Genomic DNA, 27,596 nt, shown 5'->3' with positions numbered 1-27,596 from the left:
GGGTAACAGTGTGTTTTCTCCAGGACCCATCAGCTCCAATTCAAGTTGCTGTCCTTCATTCTAATTGTGGAGGGCACAGTTCAGTTCCAAGTCCAGTCACCATTTTCAATGTAGTTGCGGGGGACACAGCCCACCATCCCATGAACCGGCCACCCTACTGTTAAGAGCTCGTGCTCTAATCAACTGAACCATCGGGCCACCCTGTGAGCCACATTATTTTTAAAACAAATACATAGCACATGTGTTCTGTAATTTATCTAACCAAATAACCATCTGAACAATGAGGTTGTTTCCGATTTTTGCTATTACAAAAACATTGCACTGAGCATAGTTGTGTATGTATATTCTTGCCCCTGCATATATCTTTAAGATAAATTCTTAGAAGTAGACTTATAAATTCTGAGCCTAAAAATGTATCTTAGATAATTTCTTTCACTCCTTTTTCTCTCTTCTCCTGGCACTATTTTTAGTGGGATGTTGAATATGTGAGATTAATCCTGGAAAACGTTTATTTTTGATTTCATATTTTCTATGCATTTGTCTTTTCTTTAAAACTTTCTGGGATATTTCCTCAACTTTATCGTCAACGCTCTGTTGCATTTTTAAACTTCACTGTCTTATATTTTTAATTTGCAAGTAGACTTTCTTTTCCTCTGTTCCCTTTTCATAGCATCTTGTTCTTGTTTGATATATACGTTATTTTCTTTCATAGTTCTGGAGTATATTAATGATAATTTATGGAAAATTATTTTTTCTTCCCTGCACCATCTCTGTTTTACTTTTTTCCCTATAGCGTAAATCTTGATTTCTATAGTTTAATTTTACAGCTTAATTTTGGACTGTTTTGTCATGTTGTGGCTTTCCACATGACGAGTTGACCATATTTGTGGTAGTACCTAGATTTTTTTTGTTGTTTTTAAAGCTCCTCATGTTATTCCAGTGGTCTAGAGCAGTGGAGAGCCTGTTTGTCAAATTCGGTCCACCACCTATTTTTGTAAATAAAAATTGTTGGAACACAGACAAGCTCACTTATGTACGTATTGTCAGTCGCTGCTTTTGTAGTACAATGACAGAGTTGAGTGGTTGTGACAGAGAGCATATGGCTCACAAAGCCTAAAAAAATTTACTAGCTGGCCCTTTACATGAAAAGGTTGCTGACCCGTAGTCTAAATGGAGAAGCAGAGACTATCTTGTAAGCTCTCTGAGCTTACCCACCACTTCTTTCAAGGCTGCTTCCTAGGCTTAGCCATCCCATATGGCTAAACTTATTATTCAAAATGAAAAACAACTCATTATTTGTACTATGAAATAATATCAGAGAGTGATAATTTAAAGACATTTTCTTTGGTAGAAGAGAATGAACTGCCTTCTATGGCTGGTCTCCAAAAACAATAATAAAGACATTATTTTTAGACTCTCCATTTTTTCCAAGTCTTTCTAGTTTCCTCTGTCCATTATGGATGATTCTTCAGTCTCCCACTGAGTTGGAGCGTTAGGGCCTCTGTAAGCTTTCCTGCCCTATGTGCCTCCTTAAGAGTGCTGAAGAAAATTGCTCTGCCAAGATGTCCCACCTCAGGGGAGAGTGGAAATGGGGTCTTTCAAAATTGAAAACAGCAAAAACAACAATAAAACAGTTCCCGTGCATTGCACTTAGCATTGACTACCTAGGTTTTCTGAGTTGGAGTCAGAAATTGCAGGACATTTAACTTAGGCAAGTAAACAAACCCCTTGGATTCTTTAATGGCAAGATTCCAAACTTAGTTCCTGGGTTATATGTTATGAGCAATCAAATCAGTCTGAATGAATTTTAAAAGGCTGAGTTAAAATATTTTTATATAGATGTTTTTTTGTTTTCTTGCAGGGGGAAGGAAACTGATTCCTATCAATTAGATTTTCCTGTTTTTTCCTTTTCTCTGCCTGCTCTTTGTAAATGGAAAAACAGGATCTCGATCCTCTTTACTGAGTAATAGCTGCCCAAAGCTATACAGGCATTTTGAAGCTTCCAAATGATGTCATATGCAGAACACTGAAGCTTCATTCTCACCATCTGTCATGACCCCAGAAGTCTTAAACATAATTACAGCCCATGTGACAGTTGCACACACATTATTTCCCACCTGTATTATCAGTGACTAGTACCGTGTTTCCCTGAAAATAGGACGTAGCTGGACCATCAGCTGTAATGCATCTTTTGGAGCAAAAATTAATGTAAGACTCGGTATTATATTATATAAGACATGATCTTACTTTAATGTAAGACCATTACATTAAATTACATTACATTACATTAAAGTAAGACCGGGTCTTATATTAGTTTTTGCTCCAAAAGATGCATTAGAACTGATGGTCCAGCTATGTCTTATTTTTGGGGAAACATACTAGTTGCATCTCCCTAATTAAAATGGTGTTAGTATCTCAATTATCAACTCTGTTTTTTAAGGGCTTTTATTGTATAACTGAAAACTTGCTCCAGGCTGTATTTAATACGTTCATGTGAGTGTTCAGAGGTATTAGGGGATTGGAGAAATGGTAGGTAGTGAGGTGTCCCACTCCACACCCCATACCTGAGCTCTCCAGGGATACTCTTGGGAACAGAATTGCTGACACACATGCATTTGGGACATTATCCAGCTGGCCTGCCTCGTACCCTGGAGAGCAAAATGGGGCCTTTGAGTTGGTCTAAAATTTAAGACGTCAACTACAACTTGAGGACAGCTGGAGCCATTTGGCAAGGAAAAAAAAAACCCAACCAAACTAGCGATGCAAATAAACAATCAATTTTTGAGGTGAAGGCTGTTTTAGATCTTGGGGAAAACCACTGCACTTCCTTGGGTGGATCAAACATAGGATTTACTGGCCCTTCACAAGTCAACAAGGTCTGGCTTTCTTAAAGGGCAGGGAGTATCAACAAAAAGTTGGTTTCCTAGAAAGTTTGGCTTGGAAGGTTTAGAAAAGAGCAGAGTAACTGGTCATCTGTTTAGTTGTAGGTCAGTTAACAAATGGGAATAAAAACGTACCTGAGCATCTATACACTTCCCAAACTGGCCTTGTACTGATTTTTAAATTTAATTTTAATTAATTTAAATTTAAATAGCCACATGTAACTAATGCTATCACAGTAGATAGTACAACAATCCACAATTTTTGTTGAGGTTACTGTATTGAATAATAGTGATAAAAGCAATGTTGTTTAGCCATGAATGGCTACATGTCAATTTTTAGGAACTGATTAGAATTGGTGTTTCTTTTAAAATGGAATCTCATCACTGTGTTTTCTTCTTTTTCATCTGAGAAGTTCCTGCGTTGTGGTTCTGGATCTGGAGAGTTAAAAGAATTGGGCCTGTAAGACGGTCAGTGTTACAAAGGAAGGGTCTCTAGATACTGTAAATCTCTAAAGACTGACTCAGGAGGTGGTTATAATAAATCTCTAGTGGTAGAATTTTAGACCCTCAGGAATCAGCTAAAGAGGAACAACTTTTTGTCAATGAAACATTCCCAGTGTTCTTCAAATCATGCATGTGTAAAGTGTTGCATTCCATAGGGCCAGCTCCACTCAAGAGGCAATTTATATCTTCCCCCATATATTCCTGTTGATCATGTAAATATCAATATGCAATTATCAGCCACAACAGCCTTCCTATGCTTTCTAAAAATACTTGGGATTAAAATGGGTTTAGAGCACACAGCCACATAAGGTCTTTTGTGGGCCCTACATTTGCCTTCATAGGTCCCTTCCTCCATTAAAAACAAAATGCAATAATTACATTTTACTACTCCATTGTTGTAAAGACAAATATAAATATCATACATTAAGACATTTTCTTTGACCTAAAAATTCATCTTTTGTCTTGGGATTTTAAGAGCAATTAAAACATTTTCACTGTCTCCTTAAAGTGCAGAAGTCGGCCTTGTTTGAGAAGCTATACTGTTCCTATAGGGAAAACTTCACACTTAAAACTGCCTAGTCTTCTCTTAAAATATTGCAAAGTACATTTTATGCATAGTTGGTGCATAATAAGTATCAATTGATTAAAAATATTCAGAGATGTCAAGACTTCTCTTACAACAATGTGAATGTTTTTCTTTTTGTTCCTAATGTCCATTTTGGATCTTTCTATTATTTTGCTACTGAGTCTGGGCCGCAGACAAGCAGCACTGGCATCGTCTGACAAGTACTGGAGTTTGTTAGAAATGTACAGGTGTGACAATTAAGTTCACGAACTTATTGCAACAGTGTTGCTAACCTTTTTTTGATATCAGAGGGATTATTCATTATGAATTTGTACCAGCTGGACAAACAGTTTACCAAGTTTACTATTTGGAAGTGCTGGTGAAAAAATTAGATGACCTGAACTTTTTGCCAACAATTCATGGATCTTTCATCATGACAATGCACCAGCTTACACGGCACTGTCTGTGAGGGGGTTTTTAGCCAGTAAATAGATAACTGTATTGGAACACCCTCCCTACTCACCTAAGCTGGCTCCCAATGACTTCTTTACCTGAAGATAAAGGAAATATTGAAAGGAAGACATTTTGATGACGTTCAGGCCGTCAAGGGTAATACGATGACAGCTCTGATAGCCATTCCAGAAAGAGTTCCAGAATTGCTTTGAAGGACAGACTAGGCACTGGCGTTGGTGCATAGCTTCCCAAGGGAAGTACTTCAAAGGTGACCTTAGTGATATTCAGCAATGAGGCATGTAGCACTTCTTTTAGGATGAGTTTGTGAACTTTATTGTTTGACCTCGTATAAGCCTCCATCTGATACTGAAGCAGAAATTGCATTTGGATAAGCTCTCCAGGTGATTCATATGCACATATGCACTGACGCTCCCTGGCCTGAAATTTAAACAGGATTGTTCATCATTAGTGGAAATGGAAGAGCTGATTCCCTTAACCTCATATAATTAAGTGCTAGCTCTCACCCTTCTCCAGTGGCAATAAGTTCAGTTCCTTTAGTCTAGATATTCCAAACTTTGGTGAGCCATTGGAACCACCTGGGGGAGTTTAAAAAAATAACAGTGTGTGGGCCCCATCCTCGGGAGACTGTGAAATAATTGGTCTGGGGTGGTATTGTACGAATCAAGGTGTTTGTTTGTTTGTTTGTTTTTAAAGCTTTCCAGTGATGCTAACGTGTAGCCAGAAAGAGAACTGTATTTCCCCTACAAGATTGTCCTCTGGTTGTGATCATGTTGTCCTCTTTTCTTCTGTGTTCCTTGACCTTCTCAGCCTGAGCAAGCAAATGTATAATCCAGCACTAGTTTCTTCCTTCAGTGTCTGGAATGCTCTATTAATTATCTCAAAGCTCGAAGTGTTCTCCTGATATATCCATACTCTGAAATATTCATTGCCACCATTTCCTGCATACTTATTATGTATCTCATAATCACCTCCAGTCATTTAATCTTTAAATACTATTCTTGTGCCCGTTTTACAGATGAGGAAATGGAGGCTTAGTAAGGTTGGATCTTCCCAAGGTCATCCTATTTCTAATTCCAAATTTGTCCCCCCGCCCCAATCTATCATCATCGAGTATCATGCTTTTATTTAGGAAACACTGGGAATTCCCTAATTCATATGGACAAACATACGATTTACAATTGGCAAAGGAAATAAATGAAGAGTAGGAAAGAACTAAGTAGGTGATATAATTTGGAATGGTTATAATTTATTAAAGTTTGAAAATTGTGATATACCTTTTCCTTAGTGCATAACTGATGTGATAGTTACTTAAAAAATAAATATTAAATACCCCTGAGCTAGGGTCTCCATACAAATATTAAATACTCTAGAGGTGCCCTGTATTAGGACTTTGGAGAACTGGGATAAGAAAAAGCCTTTGTCCTTGAAGTGAGAAGTTGAAGAGAGAATAGGAAGCTGTAATAGTCCAAGGTGAGACAGTGAATATGATCAGGTGCAAAATCATGTGGTGAGGTCGTTAAGATTTGTCAAAGTTCAGAGTCTCACAGAAACCAGGACAATGAAGAAAGGATTTATGGAGGCGGTTTGTCTGAAGTCTGTAAGGATGGAAACTGAACAACTAGAAAAGACAGCGCTGAGCTGGGACACTGGCATAATACTAAGGAAGTTGGAATTTTCCCAACCGAATTACCAACCTCGTTTCTTGTTGGCTGAATTCCCTGTCTGGGGATTGAGAGAATATGTATGTAGTCTTTGAATTCTGAACACTGTCCCAGCCAAGCTTAGCACTATCTCAGTGTCCTCAGTGACTTATATGCAGAAAATCAATCAGATGCAAAGGGTTATTTACACAACTGATAGCTTCCTCACTCATACTTTCACGGGCTTCTTTTAAGGTTGCTAGAGTACACTTTGCTTAATATTTGAACCTAGAGAAGTTGAAAGCCAAGTACTTACTTAAATATTGATCAAGCTCAATGCTTGAGAGAAGGCAAGAAAACTGCAGATAGCATGAGTGTATGTCCTCAGCTGGTAAGAGTTTCACAATGACTAGTTTTGCCTGTTTCTTTTCTATGGGGAAGGAGTTTTGGGGTAACTTCTCATACTAGTTCCTCCTCCCACAGTTTATTTTTTTTCTATCTACATATCTGACAGAATTAATGAAAAAAAAGGTGAGGAGGGGGAAGAAAGAAGAAAACACACAGTGATTCAATACTAGTGATGTAAAAATGAAAATAACAATAAAGGCCACCAACATCAATGTTTTTGCTCACCAGAGTCTGGAAACCATTTTGTCTGGTGTGTTGATTCAGTTCATCTTCAGTAGACATTTTAGCGCTGAAAATATTTTTGGAAAGGACATTATTGTTTTTGTTTTTACCTTTAAGTCCTGGCAATGGGCAGGAACTTCTTGATCTTTAAAAGGTAGTGCTTGAGGCCAGGCCTTGGGTTCATGAGCTCCGTGAAATAGAATCAACTGGGGTTGTCATACCGGTCAGCCCTGCAAGGCCAATTTGGGGTCCTTTTATTAACACAGAAAGCCCCGCCCTTCCCTTGGAGTAAGGCTAAGGATCTCAGACAAATGATGTTTCCTTGCTGTCTTCTCAGCCTTGCTCTCCTCCTAAGGAGCTGTATCAGCGAGGTGGGCTGGACAAGGTAAGGAGGGAAGGGAGGCTGAACCCTCCAGGAAGGTGTTGGTGACATCTGGGGAGTGGTGCCTCCGTTTTGGCTCCGTGTCCTTGTGGCCAGCTTCCTCGTGCCACAACCCTGTCATGGTCCTGTGGGCGGTAGGGCTTCGCAGGAAAAACAAAGCAGAGACTCAGGGTGATTACAAGGCAAATCAAGAATTTTGCCTTTAAAGCTGCTGTTATTGTCTGAAGCCTGTTTTATGAAGGCTTGGATGATGGAGTGGCTTCTCCACTCGCGGTTCTAACTGGAAAAGGATGTTGGATGGTAAGGGGGTCCCTCTCACATTGCTGTTCATTGTAGAAACAGGTTACGGTTTTCATGAGAATTGAATTATGGAGCCACTTGCGTGTATGAAGGCCAAAAGAATCGCAGCTCGCTAAGCTCTGGGCCAGAGGAACAGCCTCAAGAAATGAGTGTCTGCTGGTGTTTTGAGTAATACTTGGGCCATGTTATGTCACAGGTGTGGTGGCTTTTGGACGAGGACAATCCGAGCCTCTCAGGCCTGGCACAACTACTTTCAGGAGCGGGCGGGCCACCTCCTTCCTCAGGCGGCGCCAAGGCGAGGCCGGTGGGAGCCCCGAGGGGGCAGGCGCCGCCAGGGCGCAACCTCGCCCTCCTCTGGCCGGGCAAGGCCGCGCCAGTCTCCGCCCGCCTCGGCGCTCGGTGCCGGAGGAGGGAAGCCGAGGCGAGCCGGCCGCCGCCCCTCGGCGGGAGGGGGCTGGCGGAGAGGGCGCAGTCGGGGTTTCAGGTTTCCCCCTGGAGCCGGTGTCGGGCGCGGCGGCGGGCGGGCCGGGCCATGTGATGCCGGGCCCGGCGGTGGGCAGGCCAGGGATCCAGTGGCAGCCGGCAGGCGCGGAGGGAGCGGGGGCGGCACTAGCTCGCGGCGCAGCCAGCCGGGCCGGGAGCGCGGCAGCGGCTCCGCCCCCTCCGCGCTGGCTGCCACTGTGCCGCCGCCGGGCGTTGGCAGCTTCGGAGCGCCTTCCCGGCTCCGGGCGCCCTCGGGCAGGGCGCGGGGCGCAGCGCCTCTCTCGGGCTGCGGAGGCTGCGGGGGGCACAGCTCCAGGTAAGTGCTCCTTGGGTCTCCATCCCCCGCGTCTCTCTGCAGCTCTGGGCAGAAAACTTGGGCGAGCACACCTGAATTCGCGATCGGGGAGCTACTTTCTCCGGGGTCCAGGGGGACGCGAGCGTCCGCCGAGGTAGAGAGGGTGCTGCAGCCACGGCGGCTCGAGGGATGGCCGCCGCCTCCTGGTCCCTCGGGGACGGCAACAAGTGCAGAGGGCTGCACAACTCCGCGCGGCGGCGGCAGCAGCGGAGCGTGGGGTCGTTCGGGAGCGCACTGAAAACGCGGCAGGGGCTCCCTCGACCCCGCGGTCCCGCTCTGGGACCAGGGATGAGTGGGTGGAAACATGGCCAGTGCCCTTCGGGTGCCAGGGAAATAAATGACACTCTTGGCGTTGGAGAAGGGAGATCCTCGAAAGCTGGGCTCTCTCCTCCCCATTGGTGCCTCGGCTGCTGGGTGAGGGTGCTTGGCGGGACCGGGTCCCCAAAGAACGGACCAGGCCTAACAGCTTTTTCGTGTGGGAACATCTGCTCTGTGTTAATCGGTATCTATAGCTGGTTAGGGGAGGTGGTGAGAATTTTGTCGGATTTCCTTATGCTTATTTTATAGATTTGTTTGCCCCTTGAATACATGGGGTGTGGGTGGTGGTACCCTAACCTTACCATGCTTAGACTTTTCACAAGGGTCGTAATGACGGCCCTGCACTTGGCCGAGGACATATCCTCGCCTGTCGAGGGCTGTGTGGAAGCTGGGTGCTCAGGCCGCTTTGGAAACCCAGGTCTGGTTTCCGGGACACCAATTAGATTTCCAGGAGAGAATCCATCTGCCTCCCAGCCCACAGCGTTCCCCGCATTGGTTACAGCTTGGTGGAGCTAGGAAAGGCTGCAACATCTGTGTTTGCGCAGCCTCATTGACCCCTGCCTGGGTTTTTACAAATCTCCGCAGACCTGGAATTATACAAGTTCACCACCACACCCGCGCCAGTTGAGTGAGAAATATGGAGAAGACGTTTAGAAAGCACTGATCATTGGGGGTCGCACGGGCTCCCTGGTTTTCTGAAGCTTTCTCATCTAGTTGTTCCTAGGCCCTAAAGCTGTCAGGGAAGCAAATCCTGTTTTCACAACAAAAGCGAAATCAAGACCTGTCCTAGTTAGCTTCTGTGAGTTGCTCTTTGCACACGAGGATCCAAGCAGAGCGATAACTTTACCTGGGAAACTTTTTATATATATCTGTCCTGGGTTTTTGTATACACATTCTTAAAGCACATAGGTATTTGCCTAATCTTAATTAATGGCCAAGCTAACTCCTTTGGAATATTTGGAGGAAAAGAAATGAATACTTTGGAATTTTCTTATACAACGTAGTATTTCAATGTAACATTTTGATGTGGACTTACTTTCTGTGTGATTGTGTCATTAACTTTGATCAAAGAGGAATTTTCATAGCATCGACCTCATTATTTAGTGGATAGGGAAATGGAGGCACAGAGGTAGCTACTGGGTGAGTGACTCAGGCAAATGTCCTGGCTAATGGGACAATTGGAGAACAGAGAATCAGTGTTTGCCCTGCTTTTGACTGTATTTTCCTCTTTATCAAAACCTGACTAACCAAGAACAAGTTATGTAACAGGTGTGTCTTTAGACTTTCCTTTGAAGCACCTGTCCTGTCCTTTAAGCAGTTTAGAAACACGTGAAGAGGAAAACAGTATAGGCATACCTTCGAGATATTTTGGGTTAGGTTTCAGAACGCCACAATAAAGCACGAATCACAATAAACTGAGTCATAATCTTTTTGCTGGTGGAGGGTGTTGCCTTCAGTTTGTAAAACAACAACAACAACAACAACAAAAATGCAACATCTGTGAAATGCAATAAAGTGAAGTGCAATAAGATGAGTGTGTCTGTCGTTGGTAACTAAGATTCTATGAAATTTCATCAGGGGCCTCACTTGGGTTTCGCACCTTTTTAAAAAATCGTGTGACTACTGCAGAAGAGTTTGGAATATTTTCTCATTGTGCTCTTATAAGAAACTACTGTTGTGGCTAAGACTTAAATTGGGCAGGATTTTCAGGTGAGCTCTGATACATGACCTCCTTTAGTATATGCCATGTGAGAAAAGGAAATGTGTTCTAAATAGGTATTAAAGCAAATAGTGGAATCTAATATTACTTTTATGTTAAACATTCTGTACAAAACTGGTAACTACTATGTTGGTATTTAAGCTCTAACTTTAAGTCCTGCCAGAATTTATGACCTAGTGCTGACTCCCCAGAAAAGATTTATTGTATAAATGTTGGAAAACCGTTTATGATTGGGGCATGGCTGGATGGCACTGCCCAGATCCCAAACTACTCCCAGGCTGACTGTAATTTTATTATGCTCTAATCTACTGATCAGATATGACAGATCTGGTTTATGTAGTTTTGTCTAATTGCATTTATATTTATGTTGCTTTAATGGAGCAGAGAAGCGATAGGATTTTTCCCCCCCTGTAACCTTAAATAAGATTTGTCATGAAGAGATGAGTCAAGCCAAGCAACTCCTGTGAAGAGTTCTAAATTACAAAGTGTTCTATTTGAAATGCACCAAATTCAGGGAATTTTGCCGTTTTAGGATTGTCCTGTAAATATTCCGCCCTGTATGGTCCAGATCCCTTACTCAGGCAAAGCTGGGCTTAGCGCTATTTTTCTTAAGAAGTGCAAGTCAGGTCCTATACCACTAAGCATTTTGCCCTGATTGAATGTTGATCTGTCATTTTGCGCAGTATCTACAATCCTTAGTTCTTTTGTTATTTATCCTGGTATTAAAAGTTCCCAAAAGCTCAAAGCATTGTTACTCTGCTGTTTAGCCACTTTGACAGTCATATCATGCTCCTCTTTCTATGAACATTTTTTCTCATTTATATTTGTTCAGCAAATATTAATTGAGGCCCTACTATGTGCCTGGCACTCTTTTTTGCTTTGATTCTCTGCACTGTGGACTTCATGTCTAAGGTAATACTTTTGTGATTTTAGAGTTTTTAGGATCTGTTGCATTTTGAGTGGGCTTTTGAATATTTGACACGAAGATATTTGGCTGGCAAAATGTCATGTAACTTTTTTATGTGATAGTACATCTTCTTAATTGACTGTAATTTTTCCCTTGAAATTCTATCTGAGGCACAATTATAATTTGTTTATTTCTACCATTACTGCTCCTGGACTTCTTCTCCTGCATAACCAAGATAATGAGATTTGACATCATTTTTTAATATGAAGGAAAGTAAAAAAGTAATATAATTGAATATTGGTCATTTGTTTCAGTGATCTTAGTTTTGAACACTTTTACCAGATATATTTTTATTAATCTTCAGAGATGCCTTCTCCTATTTTCATTTAATTTTTTCCTCAATTACCAACTTGAGGTTGGATTTCTGTAGAAAGTTCATGTAAAAGTAATGTTCCTTTAATAGTAGAGAAAACATCTTGCATCCATGAGGGAAGGACAACACAGGTGGAAATCGGCAGTGACACCTTCACTTTCCATAGTAGCATGTCCAGAAGAGACCCTTCTAAAACCAGTGCTCAAATAACATTCTGCCTATTTCAACTGGCAGGCTTTGTTTGGTATGCACGTGATCATTTTGCCCTTTAAAAATGCTTAAAATATTAATATACTTTATATATTTCCTTCAAGTATGCACAGACATTCCCTTAACGTAATAAATAGATGATCAAGAGATATGACGTATATTAATGGAATTTATGGTTTAACTTCTCAATTCATTATCAAACATCAGTAATCATGCCGTTTGTGCTTAAGGCTTTCTCCTTTTCTTCCATCACTTTAAAGAAATTATCTGTCATGCGCCATAACGAAGTGGTTAAGAGTGGTGATTCTGGAGCCAGACCGTCTCGTTAGACAGCCTCAGCTCTGTCCTGGCTGTGTGACTTCTCTCTACTTCGCATTTCCCATTTGTGAAATGGGGATAATCATTGTAACCTGTCCCCTTGGGTGGTTGTGAGAATACAATGAGTAAATTTATAGAGAGCCCTTCTAGTAGCGCTTGGCAGAGCGTAAGTGTCAGAAAATGTTGGTGGTTATATTTGTAACAAATGGAAAAGAGACATTTAAAAAAAGTAGCTTCAGCAGGATTCCCAGGTTTCAGAAGGCAGTGAGACGGCAGTGTGACCTCAGGGGAAAGCACCCTAGGCTGAGAGTTTGAGGCTGGCATGGAGACAGCCAGCGACCTCTCAGCTGTGTAACCTTGAGGGAGTATGAGCCCTCTCTGGGTCTCAATTTCCTCATCTGGTAAAAGGGAAAGCAGTAGACTTGATGGTCTCTAAGAACCTGCCAGTTCTACATTCTATACCGTCATGAACTTTCAAAGTGAGGAGGGCATTGGTCAGTTCAGCCTTTCCTGTCTTGGGCAACACTGCCAGGAATATACTTTCCACAGGCTTGGTACTGTGCTGGCAGTGGGCAGTCAGTAAGCATTTGAAGGGATTATGAACTATTACTCTGTTAATTTACCTTGACCACCAGCCAGTCATCAGGTTGAAATGACTGGGTTATCTTCCCAGACTTAGTCCAGAGAGATTTCAGAAATGCAAGTCAGGATCCCATGCGTGCGGGTCACAAGCTACCCTGCTCCCTCTGCTCTGAGGAGCCCCCCATGAGAAGAGGGGGCAGGGTGGCTCTGGGAAGAGGAAAGAAAAGTGGGATGATTATTTCGGAATTTCATGATAAAAATTTCTACACCCGATACACAGGAAAACATCACCATGAGCCTTCACAGGGAAGCGGAAACTAAAAGGATTTGGAGCAAAGGAGGTCTTAGTAAGGACTTCTGAGCCTGACTGAAGAGCAAGAGGTTTTCATTGGGCTGGGCGATTCAGGCAAAGTCCCTCTGGGGTAAATTTCTGTCTTTCCCCTAATTACCCTTGTTTATTGTCTGTGCATTCTCACCTGGTTCTTTGTCAATAGCCTTTTCTTGTCCTACCAGCCTTCTGGTTTACTGAATGACTAGGTGTTAGAGTTTCAAAGGTAGGGGGTGCTCAGTGATGAGTGAGATTATGGGTCATTTGAACCCCTAGCCCAGGATTCCAAGCTTCCCTGTTCATGGGAATCACCTGAGCATCTCTGAGGTGGGCCTGACATACTTTTTTAGAATGGTAATATAGCTGGCTTTGCCATCTACTTCCCCAGCCTTTAGGTGTTTCTGGCATTCTACATCTGAAAGGGTAATGCCTGCATTTTCTCATGGTGTTTCTTTATGCTGTGGGCACTCACCTGTCCCCTGCTGCCTCCTCTTGTGAGCCCTCCACTTCCATCAGTCAGGACTGGTAATTGCCTAATGGAACATGCTCTGTACTTTCTAACTTCTTTGACTTTGTTCATGATAGGCTCCTCTTCTTCACTAGCTGAAATATAGTGGCAGACCTCAGAGCTACTGTGCTTCCCTGAAAATAAGACCTAGCTGGACCATCAGCTCTAATGCGTCTTTTGGAGCAAAAATTAATATAAGACCCGATATTATATTATATTATACCGGGTCTTATATTATTTTTTGCTCCAAAAGTCGTATTAGAGCGGATGGTCCGGCTAGGTCTTATTTTCGGGGAAACACAGTACTGCAGGTTTGGTTCCAGGCCACCACAATAAACTGAGTTGTAATCTTTTGGCTGGTGGAGGGTCTTGCCTTCAATTTGTTTAAAAACAAACAAACAAACAAAAACCCAAATCAAACAAACAAAAAACCCCACCTATCAACATCTCTGAAGCACAATAAAATGAGGCATGCCTATATTCCAGTCCTTGAACAAGCTCAAACCATCTTTGAAATCTTTGACCAACTGAGTAGTAACTGAGCTTTTTCCTTTCTGAACTATTATCCTTTTACTGGTACCGCTCATTTAGCACTTTCCACCTGCTTCTGGGTTCATTATATGCTGCTGTGTTTAAATCTTACCTTTCCAAACCTGGCTATAAGCCCATTGATGGCGAGGACCCTGATTTAGCCTACTTTGTAGGGTGCTCAATGTAGAATATACATATGTTGGTTGGTTAGTTATTTTGCTTAACTGTCATGACACGTCCTTCTGGTTTATAGCATCCCTGCAAAGGCTAATGGTGATGTTTTCTTGTGGTTAAGATTGCCAGCTGCCAATAAGGGACTTGGGGGAGACTGCTAGTTTCTACCTTGTCTTGGGCAAGTAACAAACTTTTAGTCCCAGTTTTTACCTATTTCTCTCATAGGGCTGTTATAAGGACTCAATAAGATAGTCTATGTAAAGTGCTTAGCGTAGAACCTGGGATAGAATAATTTCTCAGACAATGGCTTTCCTACTCTGGTACTTCTAAACAGGGTTATTGACTCTTGATGTTCAAGTTATCTCAGAATCACCAAGTTTGTTTTTAGACATGTTGCTGCTGAACCCCGTCTCCTCATTCATGGACTTGTGCATTGGCTTCTTTGTTCCCTGAATAAAACTAATATTTCTCTCTAAATTTATTTTCCTGTATGTGACCATTTGTTCTAGCCTTTCAAAGTCTTTTAGATTGTTTATCTGTAAACTTACCATGTTCACTACGCTTTTTTTGTTCCATAGATTTAATATCTATTTCTTTAATCCTTAAGGAAGTAATAAAACTATTACCTAGGCTGAGACCTAGGGCAGAGCAATTTGGTGCACCTATGCAAACTTCATTTCAAATCGATGCTTTATCAATTTCAGGTAGTGTTGTTCAATTAATTCTTATTTGTGCTAGCATCTGATTCTTAGTCTTCCATCTTGTCGTCAGGATATACACTGTCTACCAAATCTGTACCTTTACTCTATGGAGTTACCAGTATTAGTAACCCCACACCGAATGAGGTTATTCTCAAGTGACTTATTCTTGGGGAACCCACATTGGATCCAGGTAGCCACTGCTTCCTCTTTGAGGTACTCAGACATCAGCCCTTTCACATTCTGCTCTAGAATCTTGTTAGAATCAGCATGAAGCTCCTTCTGCGTATAGTATGTAGAATCTACTATAGATTTGTTATTGGAAATTGAATGACATGTGCCTGTCTCCTGTATTTGAATCCTGTCATTCTCCACAGCTCCTGGTGGATTATAGTTGGGAAATCTCAATGGATTCTTTCCTATCCTTTCCAAATGGGACGTCTTTGATTATTTCAATGAAGTGATGATCTCTTTGGGTAGTGATTTCATTGACTGTTAATAAATTCTGATGGAAATGGAATTTGGATGGAAGGGAGTGGTGGGAGAGAACCTTTATGCATAAGGAGCAGCTCATCTAACTCGAGTGCTGCCTTTCATGAATTGCCGGCGTTGCAACTTCTCAAAAGTTCTCAGGGGATGGATTTCTGGAAGTTGCCTTTATACCAGTTATCACATCCCTACTGACTTCGCCAGTTTCCAGTTGGCCACTCCCCCTTCTTGGTGGTAAGGGGTAACACTCAAAACCTATTACTGATGATTTAATAGGTTTTTAATTGATGGATTCTTAGGAGGAAGAAAATAGAATAGGTACTTCTCTTAAATTGCATGTTTCTTATTACACTGAGTTGTTATATAAAATACTTATGCATTTTTCTACCATTTATTAACCAGAAATATTGATAGCTTGCTTATTGAATATAAAAAAGTGTCAAGACTTTAAAATCTCAGTCATGAGAATTCTAATTATTCCTTGATCGTTAGTTAAGAAGGTTCTAATTTGAACAAAAATTGTTACGAGACAGTTGTTATGAAACAAATTGTTAAGGTTTCATGTCCTTGATTTTCAGTCTTATAAAACCACTTGAAAATCTTAAGGTGAAATAGATTTCACATGTAGATACCTGAGGTTGTTTTGCAATAGACGTGAATGCTCTAGTTTATCTTCATATCTGCAGAAAGTCCCAAATTAACTTTTCACTTGACTCACAAAAATGGGGCTGTGCTAGGGAAATTCTGCTTGACATGAACAGTTTAAATAAAATCTCATCTTAATAGGAATGCCAAATGTAATTTGGGTATTGGTTTATTAGAAGGTCTTTTTTATTAAAAATAGGAATAAGCTTTTTTTCCCCCTTTCACATTCATAGTAGGAAGCTTTATGTTCACTGGCTGTTACAGCATCTTTGTGCATAAGCAACAGCAGAAATTAGTAGAAGCAGACAAGATGTCTGGATTTAAGTGAATTTAAGAATAGTTTTTTTTTTAGTGGGAGTTGGACATCATTGGTGTTTCGCGCCTTTCATTTTAAAAATGATAGTGTTCAATTAATTATTCTTATTTGTACTACCATTTGACTAAGTTCAATAAGAAAGTTTTTAAAAGACAATTTGGGTGTTGCAAAAGTTGAACCAGAAGCAGAATTTGGGTTGAAATTTTAGCACTGTGACTGACATAGCAGGTGAGCCGTGTCACCTCTCTGGGCTCTGGTGACTTCATTTGAAACCCAAAGGTTGGGCCAAGCCCTTCTCCACGTGTGTGCCATCTCTCAAGTTCTGTGTTTCCATGGAGATAAGCATGATGTCTTAACCCTTTCTTGGATTATTAGCATAATTCTTGGTACCCAGAGTTCTTTCAGACATTTGACTGGCAACATCTAAATTGTTCAAGAAGCTGGATTTGAAGACGCTGCTTTAGTGTTGTGTCTTTACGGGGAGAAATGATTGCTCATACCCTGAGATTTCCCTGTGATGGCAGCTCCTATTACTGTTGTCTGAATGCTTCATGAGCAGTGAGGTGGAATCAGCCAGTAATCATCTTGTAATTATTTTTAATTGAATTCAAAGATGACTGAAAATGGTATTAATTTCATTTTAGCAGATGGAACTTACTGTACCTACCTCCATTTAGGCTGGGTGGAGACTGTGCCCTGAAATTTATGGAATTTTTGATAAATGTCTAGATTTAGCAAAAATACGGTTTATAGGGGTACTCTCTTTTCTTTCCCCTCCCTCTTCGCTTCTTTACTCACCCTCTGTCTCACCTCCCCTTTTCTCAAGAAATTTGGTGATTTCTCTTCTGTTTGATTTACAATGTTTTTCCTAAAAGAGTAGCTAATTTCTGAAACCTCTAGTATTTCATGTAGCTCCTGACTAGTAATATGAAAGAAAACAAACTTGTGCTCATAAAAGAGATGACATTATAAGGCATGCCATCCCTCCACTTCTCATAGAACCTCAAGATAAAGACATCTTGTTATATAGGTGATTTGGACATTAAGCATTATTGTGTTTGGGCTTTTACTTCTGGGTGTAAGGGCTCTAAACCCTCTTATCCAGGAGTTCTTTCCAAAGCATCTCCATCCCAGAGAGTTTGAGAGTTCTGTTTGAGTTTTGAGCCTTCGTTGAGTTTAGCTAGTAATTGCTATGAGGCAAGCATATTCTGGGTGCTGGAGGCTTAGAGATAAGAGGAAGGGGAGAAGCTTTTGAGGAACTCTCAGTGCTGCTAAATCAGCAGCCGTGAAAATAAATAAATATATTGTGATGTGGAGATGGTGTGGGGCAGGGTATTCTTGGCAGCCTGAGTGAAGGCATTTTTCTGGGAGCCATACCCAGTATTATACGAATCAAAGGATTGTCCAGTTTTTGTGTGTGTGTTTTTCAGTTGTTCTAGTGTCCTAAATACAACCTATATTGTAAATATGTATTTGCTTCAGTGATGGTATAAAAACAGAAGTGAATTTAAGCAATGGACAGTTTAATGAAAATCTGGATACTTCATCTCAGTCCATAAATATAATTGTAGTGAATATCTTTCAGATATCAAATTCAACCACAAACTCTTGCACTTGCTTTAAAACTTTTTTTTGTATTAAAATTACATAATTGTCGCCAGTAATGTTAAAGACTCTTTTTAAATCTTGGCTTATAAATAAATTAAACATAGCAACTATTTGGCAGGAGAGAGAAACTTCGATATTATCAAACAGAAAAGACTATTCTTTTGTATTTCAATTTGCTTTGGCACTGTTTGTAAGGATGTTTCGTCTTAAATTTGTATAGAAAAACCTGGCTTTGTAGATATAATTTTTCTAACTATGTTTTCACTCTCAAGTATCTAATCTCACAGAATTCTGGAGATATTTGGTCAAAGTCTTGGTGTTCCGCTGGACTTGTCGAGAGCGAACTGATTCTAAAGTTTCTGTTGTTGGGGCAGCCCTCCAGTTCAGGGCTGAGCCCTCCACAGCTCTGAATTGCATTGAGGGCCACAGCTTTCGCTAAAGCTAAACGTGGGCAGGCAAATGATAGTGCTTTATCTTGCCTTAGAGACATTGAAGGGTGCAGTTGTAAATATGGTGAGTACATGCCAGTTATTTATTTATTTGGGGGCACAGGATCATTTGAACAGCTTATTACTTAAAAATTAAAAAAATAAAATCCCTCTGTGCCACAATTGAATTTTACTAAACTTATGGAGCGTTTAAAGTCGCATAGAATTTAGAAGATACTAATCAAATGAATCACCACCTCATGTGTTGTTTTGACAGGAAGTGTATCACATCTCAATAATTTCCTTAAAATTTTTTCCTGCCAGGTGCCTGTTTTCTTCTTGCTAACTTATTCCCATAGAATTCCAAATATGTGGTTGATTTCCCTACTGGTACACTTTCACAGTTCCTTTTCCTTTGTTTCCTTCTTTAGAGCAGCTGGCCTATTTTTGTTTGTGTTGAATTTAAGGCTTGTTGCAGAGCAGAGAGAATGAGTAGCTATTTTGGAGACCAGTGACGTCCAGCCAGGATGCCTCTTTCTGGCGAGCCGATCTTGGCTCCAGCACGTAGGATTTTATAAAGTAGGTGTCAAGACGTGCCTGTTGACAGACCCGATCAAAGGCCAGATGTACATGAAGTATTATTGTTCATGTAGTCATCTATGGAGAGATGAGAGGGAATTTCCATTTTCTATTTCATATGTATACAATTGAACACAAGTTTTTAAATGAGCTACCTTGAAATAAAACACATTAAAAAATAAAATATTGGTCGCTATTATAAGCAAGGTGCTATACGAGGCAATCTGAAATGAAGTTTCCACAGCCACTGACGGAGGAGTGGACACACAGGTCACCCCTCACAGGGCAGCGAGGTGGCAGCTGCTAGGGGAAGTGTTGGGTTAGAGCTCGAAGGTGCTCAGAGTTGGGGGCACTGGCAGGGAGGCGGGGTCAGCCTACGAAGCAAACTTTCTTGGCCCGTAGCATCGTCTGGTGGAAGTGGGTGCAGAAAACATCTCCTTTTTCAAAATTAAGGAATTACATGGATGTGTGCAAACAAGAATTCTTAATTAGTTCAGTACCTTGCACAGCTGTTGGGAACATTCATGTATTTGCCTTTGGATATTTGGGTCAGTGTATTTCTGAGTAGTAAACACATATAATAACTAAATTTACGTACATTTCGTTACACAAGAAAAAACACTTTTGTAAATTGTGTTGATTTTTATCAGTGAGTTATCAGCTATAGCACTTTTTGTAGTCTGCCTGACATATATATTTCGTGTGACTTAAATCTAATGATTAACTAACTGCTTGCTTTGCTAGGATAAGTTGATGGTTTATAGTCTTTATATGCTTTATTGAACATAGAGTTATTGCATTTTAAGTACAAGTAGGCAGCAGGTAATTGCTTTTAAATAAAAGTGACAGTGGTTTCTTCCATCGGCAATCTTTCTTTTCTTGTAATGTGGCATTACGAAGTGTAGATAGCGAGACTTTGCAGTGTATCCCATGTAACACTGCAGTGTATCCCATGTAACACTGAAGGCTACAAACAAACTTTTAAGAAGGCATGCTTGTAGGGGTTGACGTTTGTGCAAATTCAGGCGTTCCTTTTATACACATCAGTATAAACTTCTAATGGTGCTTAGGAAATTAATTTTCTACATTGTTTCTTCATATTTGTGCTCTTTTATTTTCTTATTTAGGAATAACAAATTGTGTGAAAAAAATGCCATTTATTGGCAAACCGCTCAATCACGTAATAAATGTTAATAAAGTCAGTGTTCTATTTTCATATTGTATCTTATTAGCAGGGCTGAATGTCCAAACCAGAATATGGTGAAGGAGATGCATACATAAGAAATAGCTAGTACTTTTGGAAATGGCAAGTCTAGGACACTGGCCCTACAACATACACAGTGACAAGGGGCGGTGAGTGGTACCTAGGTGGACACTCTGCACTCTGGCCCAGGCTCCTGCCCCTCAGTACAACTCTCTTCCTTGGATCCTTCTCTTCATTTCTTTTGCAGGGATCAGGCAGGCACCTAGCCACATGTCCATAAGTGACACTCATACCCCCGTTCTCATTGATCACCTTCTGTGAATCCATGAGCAATACCGGGGGTGCCAAAAAATGTATTCAAGTGGACACTTTGGTCAGCGTTGCTCAAGCAATAGTTTGCAGTCATCAGAAATGTCTGGACGCTGATGGTAACCACTTTGAGCGCCTCTTGTAATTGCAGAAGTCAAACGTGACTTGTAGTCATCTTTTGTTATTGGTATATATTGAGTATTAGGAGTTTAATACAGTTATTTCCTTTTTTAAAATGTGTATACATTTTTTTGGCACCCTGTGTATACAAATAGTTGCATGCATGATATGAAAAGCCACTAATAAAACTAAACAGCCTTGTTAAAGATATTTTGTGTGCCTTAGATCAGAATGCCATTTAACTCGCAATTAGTTTGGCAGAGCTTTGGTGTTTATAGTGCCAAAGAAAATTTCAGCCAGCAGAGGTCAAATGATCATTTAGTCTGTTTAAGCAGAACTTTCTTCTGTATTACTAATGTTAACAAAAATTAGAAAAAAATTCTCTGTCACCTAAAGATTTATTAACAGGTCACATTTGCTTAAAATGCAGTTGCTCTCACTTAGAGTCTCAAAATCAAACTTGAAATTGGGGTGCAGACCCAGTTGAACTTTAGATAAATGTTTTGCACTTCCAGTTTCCTCATCTATGACATAGGGATGATACCAGCCTTCTAGAGAAAACTAGGTGGTTTGCCAATCAAATGAAGTTAAAGGTGGATATACTTTGGAAAGTTTAAATGATATGTAAATATAAAACCAAAACCTAAAAAAATTATAGCTCCATTTGTCAAAAGTTATTTATGGCATAAACTTGCTATTGCTGTAAACGTACATGTGGAAAAGCAGTGAACATGATCAATTGGTACAATGACAGCGCCTACATCTTTTTAATTTAGCACATCTGCGTTCAATAACGTGGAAGAAAAACGTGGAGCCAATTCAGATTAGGGGAGAGAAGCCTCAGAGGCCTGTTGTGTAAGACAAGGGGCTAATGACAGGCCATGTGCTGGAAAACGACTGTTTTCCTTTCCTTCTGTTGTTTAGCTAGAGTATGAAGCCACTTGAGAAAAACCTTGAGTGAAGCATTTTATTAAACCACGAATCCCCCTTTCAGGAAAAATACTACCCAAAGAGGTTTTTGTGAGTATTTCTCTCATATTGGTGGGAAAGTATACATTTAAATTGTTTGTAAATGTTTACCTCACTCCTTCATGAATAAATAAAGTTTCATGGGCCTGAAACATTAATCTCTCTAATCCTTCAAAGCCAGGGACAAAATGACGGTTTTCTCTTGGACTGGTGGTTATAATGAAAAGGCGATGGCAGGGTCAAGAACCGTTTTTACTCATCTTATCTGGATTTGGAGTCATGCTCAATTCTGACAATAACACAGTATCTTATTGATTCTCCACACTAGACATACTTTGGGTTGAGTACACATTGACTGTTCTAGGGTCTTGAGTTTTGATGCTTCTTTGGGAAGGATCTGGCTTTTTAACACTAAAAAAACCCAAAAAACAAAAAAAATCTCACTTTTAGAACTTCTAGAGGGAGGGCAGAAAATGGGGACTTCTCTTAATAATTAGCTTAGCACATGATGGCCATAGATCATAATAGGTAAAGCCACTGTGTAAATGCCTTTGAAGTTGGAAAAATGAAGCTTACAAGGTTTATCTAATTATCCACGCAGTCCCGGTAGCATTTGAGGGCTGTGTTACAGGGAGTGTCTGGTGAAATTTTCATCAGCTATAGAAAGGCCTCTTTGTGTAATTTGGTTTGGAGTTCTGGAGTTTGATGGTAATGAAGACGGTCACCATAAGTTAGTTGCTTTCGCTGGGTTCAGCACCCTGCTTGTTACCTTTAATTCCTACAGCAACCTCATCATCTCTGTGTTATAGATGAGGAAACTAAGGAGATACGAGAGCCTGCTGTAGGTCCGGCAGTTTATTGATCCCTGGTCTGTGGAACTTCTTTCTCTCTTCACTTTCTGTCACTCAGAAGCCTTAGAGGGGGAAAAATTCAGCTTGACCACATGTAATAGAGACCAGAAGAGCTTATGCTCTAATCAACTGAACTGAAAACTTTTCACTGCTGCTGCATTTTCAGACTTGACTTCATAATGAAACTAAGTGCCTCATCTTTTATACTTGTCACAAGCTATGTAAGACACTTGTCCCTGTTTGAGGACCTGGTTTACATAGCTTGTCATCCTGAATCTTTCCAGGATGAAAAATAGAAATTAAAAATCTTCTTTCCATAGAGTCTAATATGTTGTTTGGTTAAGCATGACTTCCAAGGCCATCCTTATTTCCTAGAGGAAAAGATTCAGGTGAAGTGCAGTATTCTAGACCCAGAATTCTGACCTCTAAATTCCTGTACTCTTTCCCAGCATTTTTTATGCATCCCAGCAGCCCGTTTGCATTTTCAATGTGTTGTGTTTTGAACTTCAAGGTGACTTTTCATTTAGTCACTCCCAAGGATTTATCTGTTTGCTTTTGTTCTGTTTTCTACCACGCTGCACTTGTTTTTTTTTTATTGACCTTGATTCTGTCCCCTTGGGCCTTCTCAGTTTCCAGTGGCATCCCAAGGGTGGGCAGTGGCCATGCCTCCCCTTGTCCCTGCCTGGCTAGGGTGCAGACAGTAAGGGGGGTACATTTTCTGCAGAGAAACACTTAACGTGGATTTTAGTTAGTGTGGTTTGACTAGCACCATGCACCAGCAATTCTAAACGATGTCTGTTCATGTTACTTCTCCCCCCAAAGTTCTTTTGTTGGTCTAAGTTCTGAATAATGACTGCAGTCACTGTTACATTTTAACAATACCTATGTAAGCTTCAAATTAGCACATTTTAATGACTGATCCTTTAATAAACATTGTATTCAACATGGAATTTAATTCAGACAACTCCCAGTTATATAGTTGATCCCCAACACGTGCTACACAAATTTGTCCTAAGAGCAAATTCACAAAGATTTGGCATCAGTCAGCTTTGCTTCAGGTCCGGTTTGTGTATCCAAGTTCTGTAATACTGTTTAACAGTACATTCAAGTAGTAGATTTTGAAATAAGCAATGATAATAAATGATGGTGAAAACCAAGAAAATTTGAGTTACTTTAATTCTGTCATTCTGTGTGACCAGTTGGAGTTTTTGTGTTCAAAACATACAGCAGTAAAACAGAGTGAGAGTTGTGACTTTTAATATTTTTGTTTCATAAGTGAACATTTTATATTTGGAATGTTTTATTGAATTTGAATAATATCTTTCAAATTGAAATTGTAAATTGTTTTGGAACTAAAAGATGAAGAAAAAGTGTTATATGACTGGCACAATTTAGTAGCTGCCTTTATTGTATCTGTGGAAGACATTTAAAAGTTTTATTTATGTTTGCCTTTTTCTTTTCTTTTCTTTTTTACTGGTGTGATTATGTATATGTAGTTCAAGAAAATAAGATTTGTCACTGCATTTCTTTTCTGGTCATTATTATGCATTTAAAATTATTACTGAAATATTGTTGTATAGAAGAGGGGATATTAAATGACCTTCAGGTATCAAACATACTAGGTATGCCGCTGTTTGGATCACTCTAAATGTTGCCATCATGTGCTATCTGCAAAGTTAGTGAGAATCTCGGTTATAGAGAAGCATTTAAACTAGTGGACCCTGAGTTAATTTTTGTGGAATTCTTCCTGTGGTTCAGGCTTCCCCATTTCTCCGAATTACTGTAATGGCTTCCTAACTACGGTCCCTGTTTGCAAGCGCCCTCTACCTGCCTGCATCCTCCTGCCTCGCGCCACTCACACTGCCCATCTTCCACTCTGCTTTCAGAGTACAGTTTCTAAAATACAAACCCCAGGGTGTCAGTTCTCTGCTTGGAATCCTTCACTAGTCCTCATGACCCTTCATGGTCTGGCTCCTGCATTCGTCCCTCTCCTTCCCTCCTGCCACAGAGCTCTGGGAGCTCCCTGAACACACCTTGCTTTTCTGCGTCCGCACTTTTCCATCTGCCCACCATTCTTTTTCTCTTCACTTCCCTGCTACCTGCAAACGCCGGGCCAACTCCTGTTTTTCTGGGGTCTGGCTCAGTTACCCTTGTCCTGTGTGCCCTGTGAAGACCCACGTACACCTTGTCATGGCACTTACTGCTCCTTGTCATCACTGCTATGTGTTGTCTTTTATCCGCCCCACTAGACCCACAGGCTCCTAGCACCTAGCTCAGTGTCCGGTGCAAACTGGGTGTTCTCAATAAATACTGCATGAATGGATAGACTGACAGCCACAGATTCCAGCCAGCTGAGTGACAGTGTACGCGAAAGGGTCTGTGATCTGGGACAGTGCTTTTTAGCTTAGAGTCCCAAGTCTAGTTGGTCATTAGAACCACCTGGGGGAATTTTGAACGACATTTTCCTGAGCACTGAGACCACTTGAATGAGAATCGTTGGCAAGTAGGACCTGGAAATCTATATTAAATTCCACTGGTATGAATTTTTATGCTTAGGAAACCATGAAAATCATTGTTAATTATTCCTATTGCTTTCTCTCTATTCATTAGCTTGCCATTGCATCCAAGAAAGAGATTTTGGAAACCTTTCAGAGTTTCTTCTGTATTAGGAAACTTGTTTATCCTTTTAGTTTACAGAGGACTTCTATTTAATATCTCATTTAATCCTCAATGATTCTAGTAGGTAGGAAGGTGGGTCAGATTTTATTTTAAAGATCAGCAAACTGGAACTCAGAGATGTTAAGTGATTTGATCAGGGTCATATTTTTTAATGGTGTTTACACAATTAGGTGTCATGCGGGGCTTCAGCTCCTGCTCCCCACACAAGAACGCAGGATATGGTGAGGCCAAAAAGGAACACCCACAGAGCCATAGGTAGGGGAGTCATACCACTATATTCTTGCTGGCGGCTGGTTGGAGACACAGGAAGCAGGAGTCACACGATCCACAATCTGCCGTCTGTTTCTCTGCCAACCAACCAACCCCCTAGCATAGCCACTGCAGTTATATTAGTGGCTAATGGCTAACTGGTTATAGCTGATGGCCAGCTAGTCACAGCTGATGGCCATCTACTACCCGAACCAGTACCTTTCCACGTGAGGTCAAGAGCCTGGAAACTGCTGTCCTGGCCCTGTCCCCACACTCCACCACTACAGGGTCTCGCCTCATAATCTATGCGACTAGCGTCTTCTGTGAGGGTCCCTGTGTCAGGAACCCAGCTCACAAGAAAAAGTTTCAGTCCAGTTCAAGTAATGTCCAAGGGGGTGTTCCTCGATGTCCACCTACTTTCTGGGCACAACCAGGGTTTCTCAGGGTACCATGCTGGAACAATAGTGGCTCATAGCCAAGATGCTTACATATTCTTCATGATGGTCGGTCAAGACACAGGAAGCGAACATCTGCCTGTACCCAACAATGGGTCTTCCTGCACCACAGTCTCGCTGGTGGCCAGGTGAGACACAGGAAGCAAACATTTGCCTGTACCCAAAAAGGGGTCTTCTTGCGCCACAGTCTCGCTATTGGCTGGGCGAGACACAGGAAGTAAATAAATATCTGCCAGTACCCCAACACAGTGGTACATTCCCAAGCAAACAGTCAAGTGGTCCATCAAATCAGGGATGGAAGGCAATTCCCCATAGTCCACAATCATTTGCCAGGGCTGTGCATTGGCCTTACAATGTGTGCCCTCTCCACAGGGCGAGGGCTCTAAGTCCTCCCCAACCTGGTGGTGAGGGATGACCTTGACCTCACCTGTATCTTCCACCAAGGACTCAGCAAGCGTTTCCTCCTGGGATGACAAGTCCCGCGTCTGGGCTGCCTCAGCAGGCACTTCCCAGCCCACACGGCCGCAAAGACCTTTGCTTTCTCCAGCCTATGCTGGTTGGAGAACCATCCACATCTTCCCACTCCTCCACGGGGTCCAGTTCTTCGGCACAAGCTCCTCACGGGCTTCCCAAGACTGAGTGTTCATATGCACAAACTCCTGCACCGCCCTTCAGAGAGCTGTGGCTGGCACTGTACCCTGCTCGCTGCGCCATGTGTCACACCAGAACACAAGATATGGTGAGGCCAAAAGGGAACAACAATGGAACCGTAGATAGGGGAGTCATACCACTATATTCTTGCTGGTGGCTGGGTTGGAGACTCAGGAAGCAGGAGCCACACAATCTGTAATCTGCCATCTGCTTCTCTGCCAACCAACCAACCAACCAACCAACCAACCAACCAACCAACCAACCCACCCACCCCCTAGCATAGCCACAGAAGTTATATTAGTGGCTAATGGCTAACTGGTTACAGCTGATGGCCAACTAGTCACAGCTGATGGCCATCTACTACCCGAGCCAGCACCTTTGCACCTGAGGTCGAGAGCCTGGAAACTGCTCTCCTGGCTCTGTCCCCACACTAGGTAATTAAGGTTCTCAATCACTAGCATTTTTCAAAATTCAGAAGTGATGGAATTTCTTCTCAGGTTGTTTCCTAAAAAATGGGCAAAGTAAACATGAAGCTTCTGCAAAAATGGCATACTCCAGTGGTTAAGAGTACTGAAAATCTTATTTTGACTAATTTTAATTTTGAACAAAACTTAAAATGGAATTTTAATATCTTTGTGTGATACTCCCTCAGAAAACATGGCAATGTCTTAGAAAAAATGAAGTATTCTAAGTCATTTTGGATGTGCTATTATGACTAATAAAACTTAATGTAGAGGTTAAGATAGAGCCATTTTGAATAAAAGTTTTGCCTTAAATTCTTGTAATAACTTCATCTCTTTTTTATTCTCCATTTCCCCCTAAAAGTCTTGTGTATCTTCAGTTCCCTGCTTATGTTTTCTGAGAAGAGCCTGGGGAGTCTCAGCAGTATCTGATATTCCTGTGATTTTGATTACTTTTTTTCCTCTCCTTCCCTTCCATCCTCCTGGCATTTACTGTCCCCTGGGTTGGGCCGTCGATGTTTGTGGACAGTGGGTGTCTACAGAAATGCCCACCTGGAATCTGCATCCTTGTTTCTGGTACCATATTTAAACATTGGGCAAAGGGCAGCTGCTAATGATGTGACTGGCACAAATGCTGACATCTCAGACTTGGTGTGTGTGTGTTTGAAACTGAGCCTGTCGCTTCCCCAATTCACTCAAAA

At 41.3% G+C, this 27,596-nt stretch overlaps 1 protein-coding gene across 1 annotated transcript in view; it reads left to right on the top strand.

The window, feature by feature from the left end:
• Positions 1–7,770: 7,770 nt before the first annotated feature.
• ARHGEF28 (Rho guanine nucleotide exchange factor 28) overlaps positions 7,771–27,596 on the top strand; it is a 289,872-nt gene continuing 270,046 nt past the window's right edge. Inside the window, exon 1 of the mRNA XM_019728118.2 lies at positions 7,771–8,176. Within this exon, the coding sequence (XP_019583677.2) occupies positions 7,915–8,176 (262 nt within the window). The 5' untranslated portion in view covers positions 7,771–7,914. The remainder of the gene's footprint in view (positions 8,177–27,596) is intronic.

The sequence above is a fragment of the Rhinolophus sinicus genome, linkage group LG03 (assembly GCF_036562045.2).
Source record: "Rhinolophus sinicus isolate RSC01 linkage group LG03, ASM3656204v1, whole genome shotgun sequence".
Lineage (NCBI taxonomy): Eukaryota > Metazoa > Chordata > Mammalia > Chiroptera > Rhinolophidae > Rhinolophus > Rhinolophus sinicus.
Note: the sequence above shows the minus strand (reverse complement) of the source record. Positions and strands in the feature narration are given on the sequence as shown.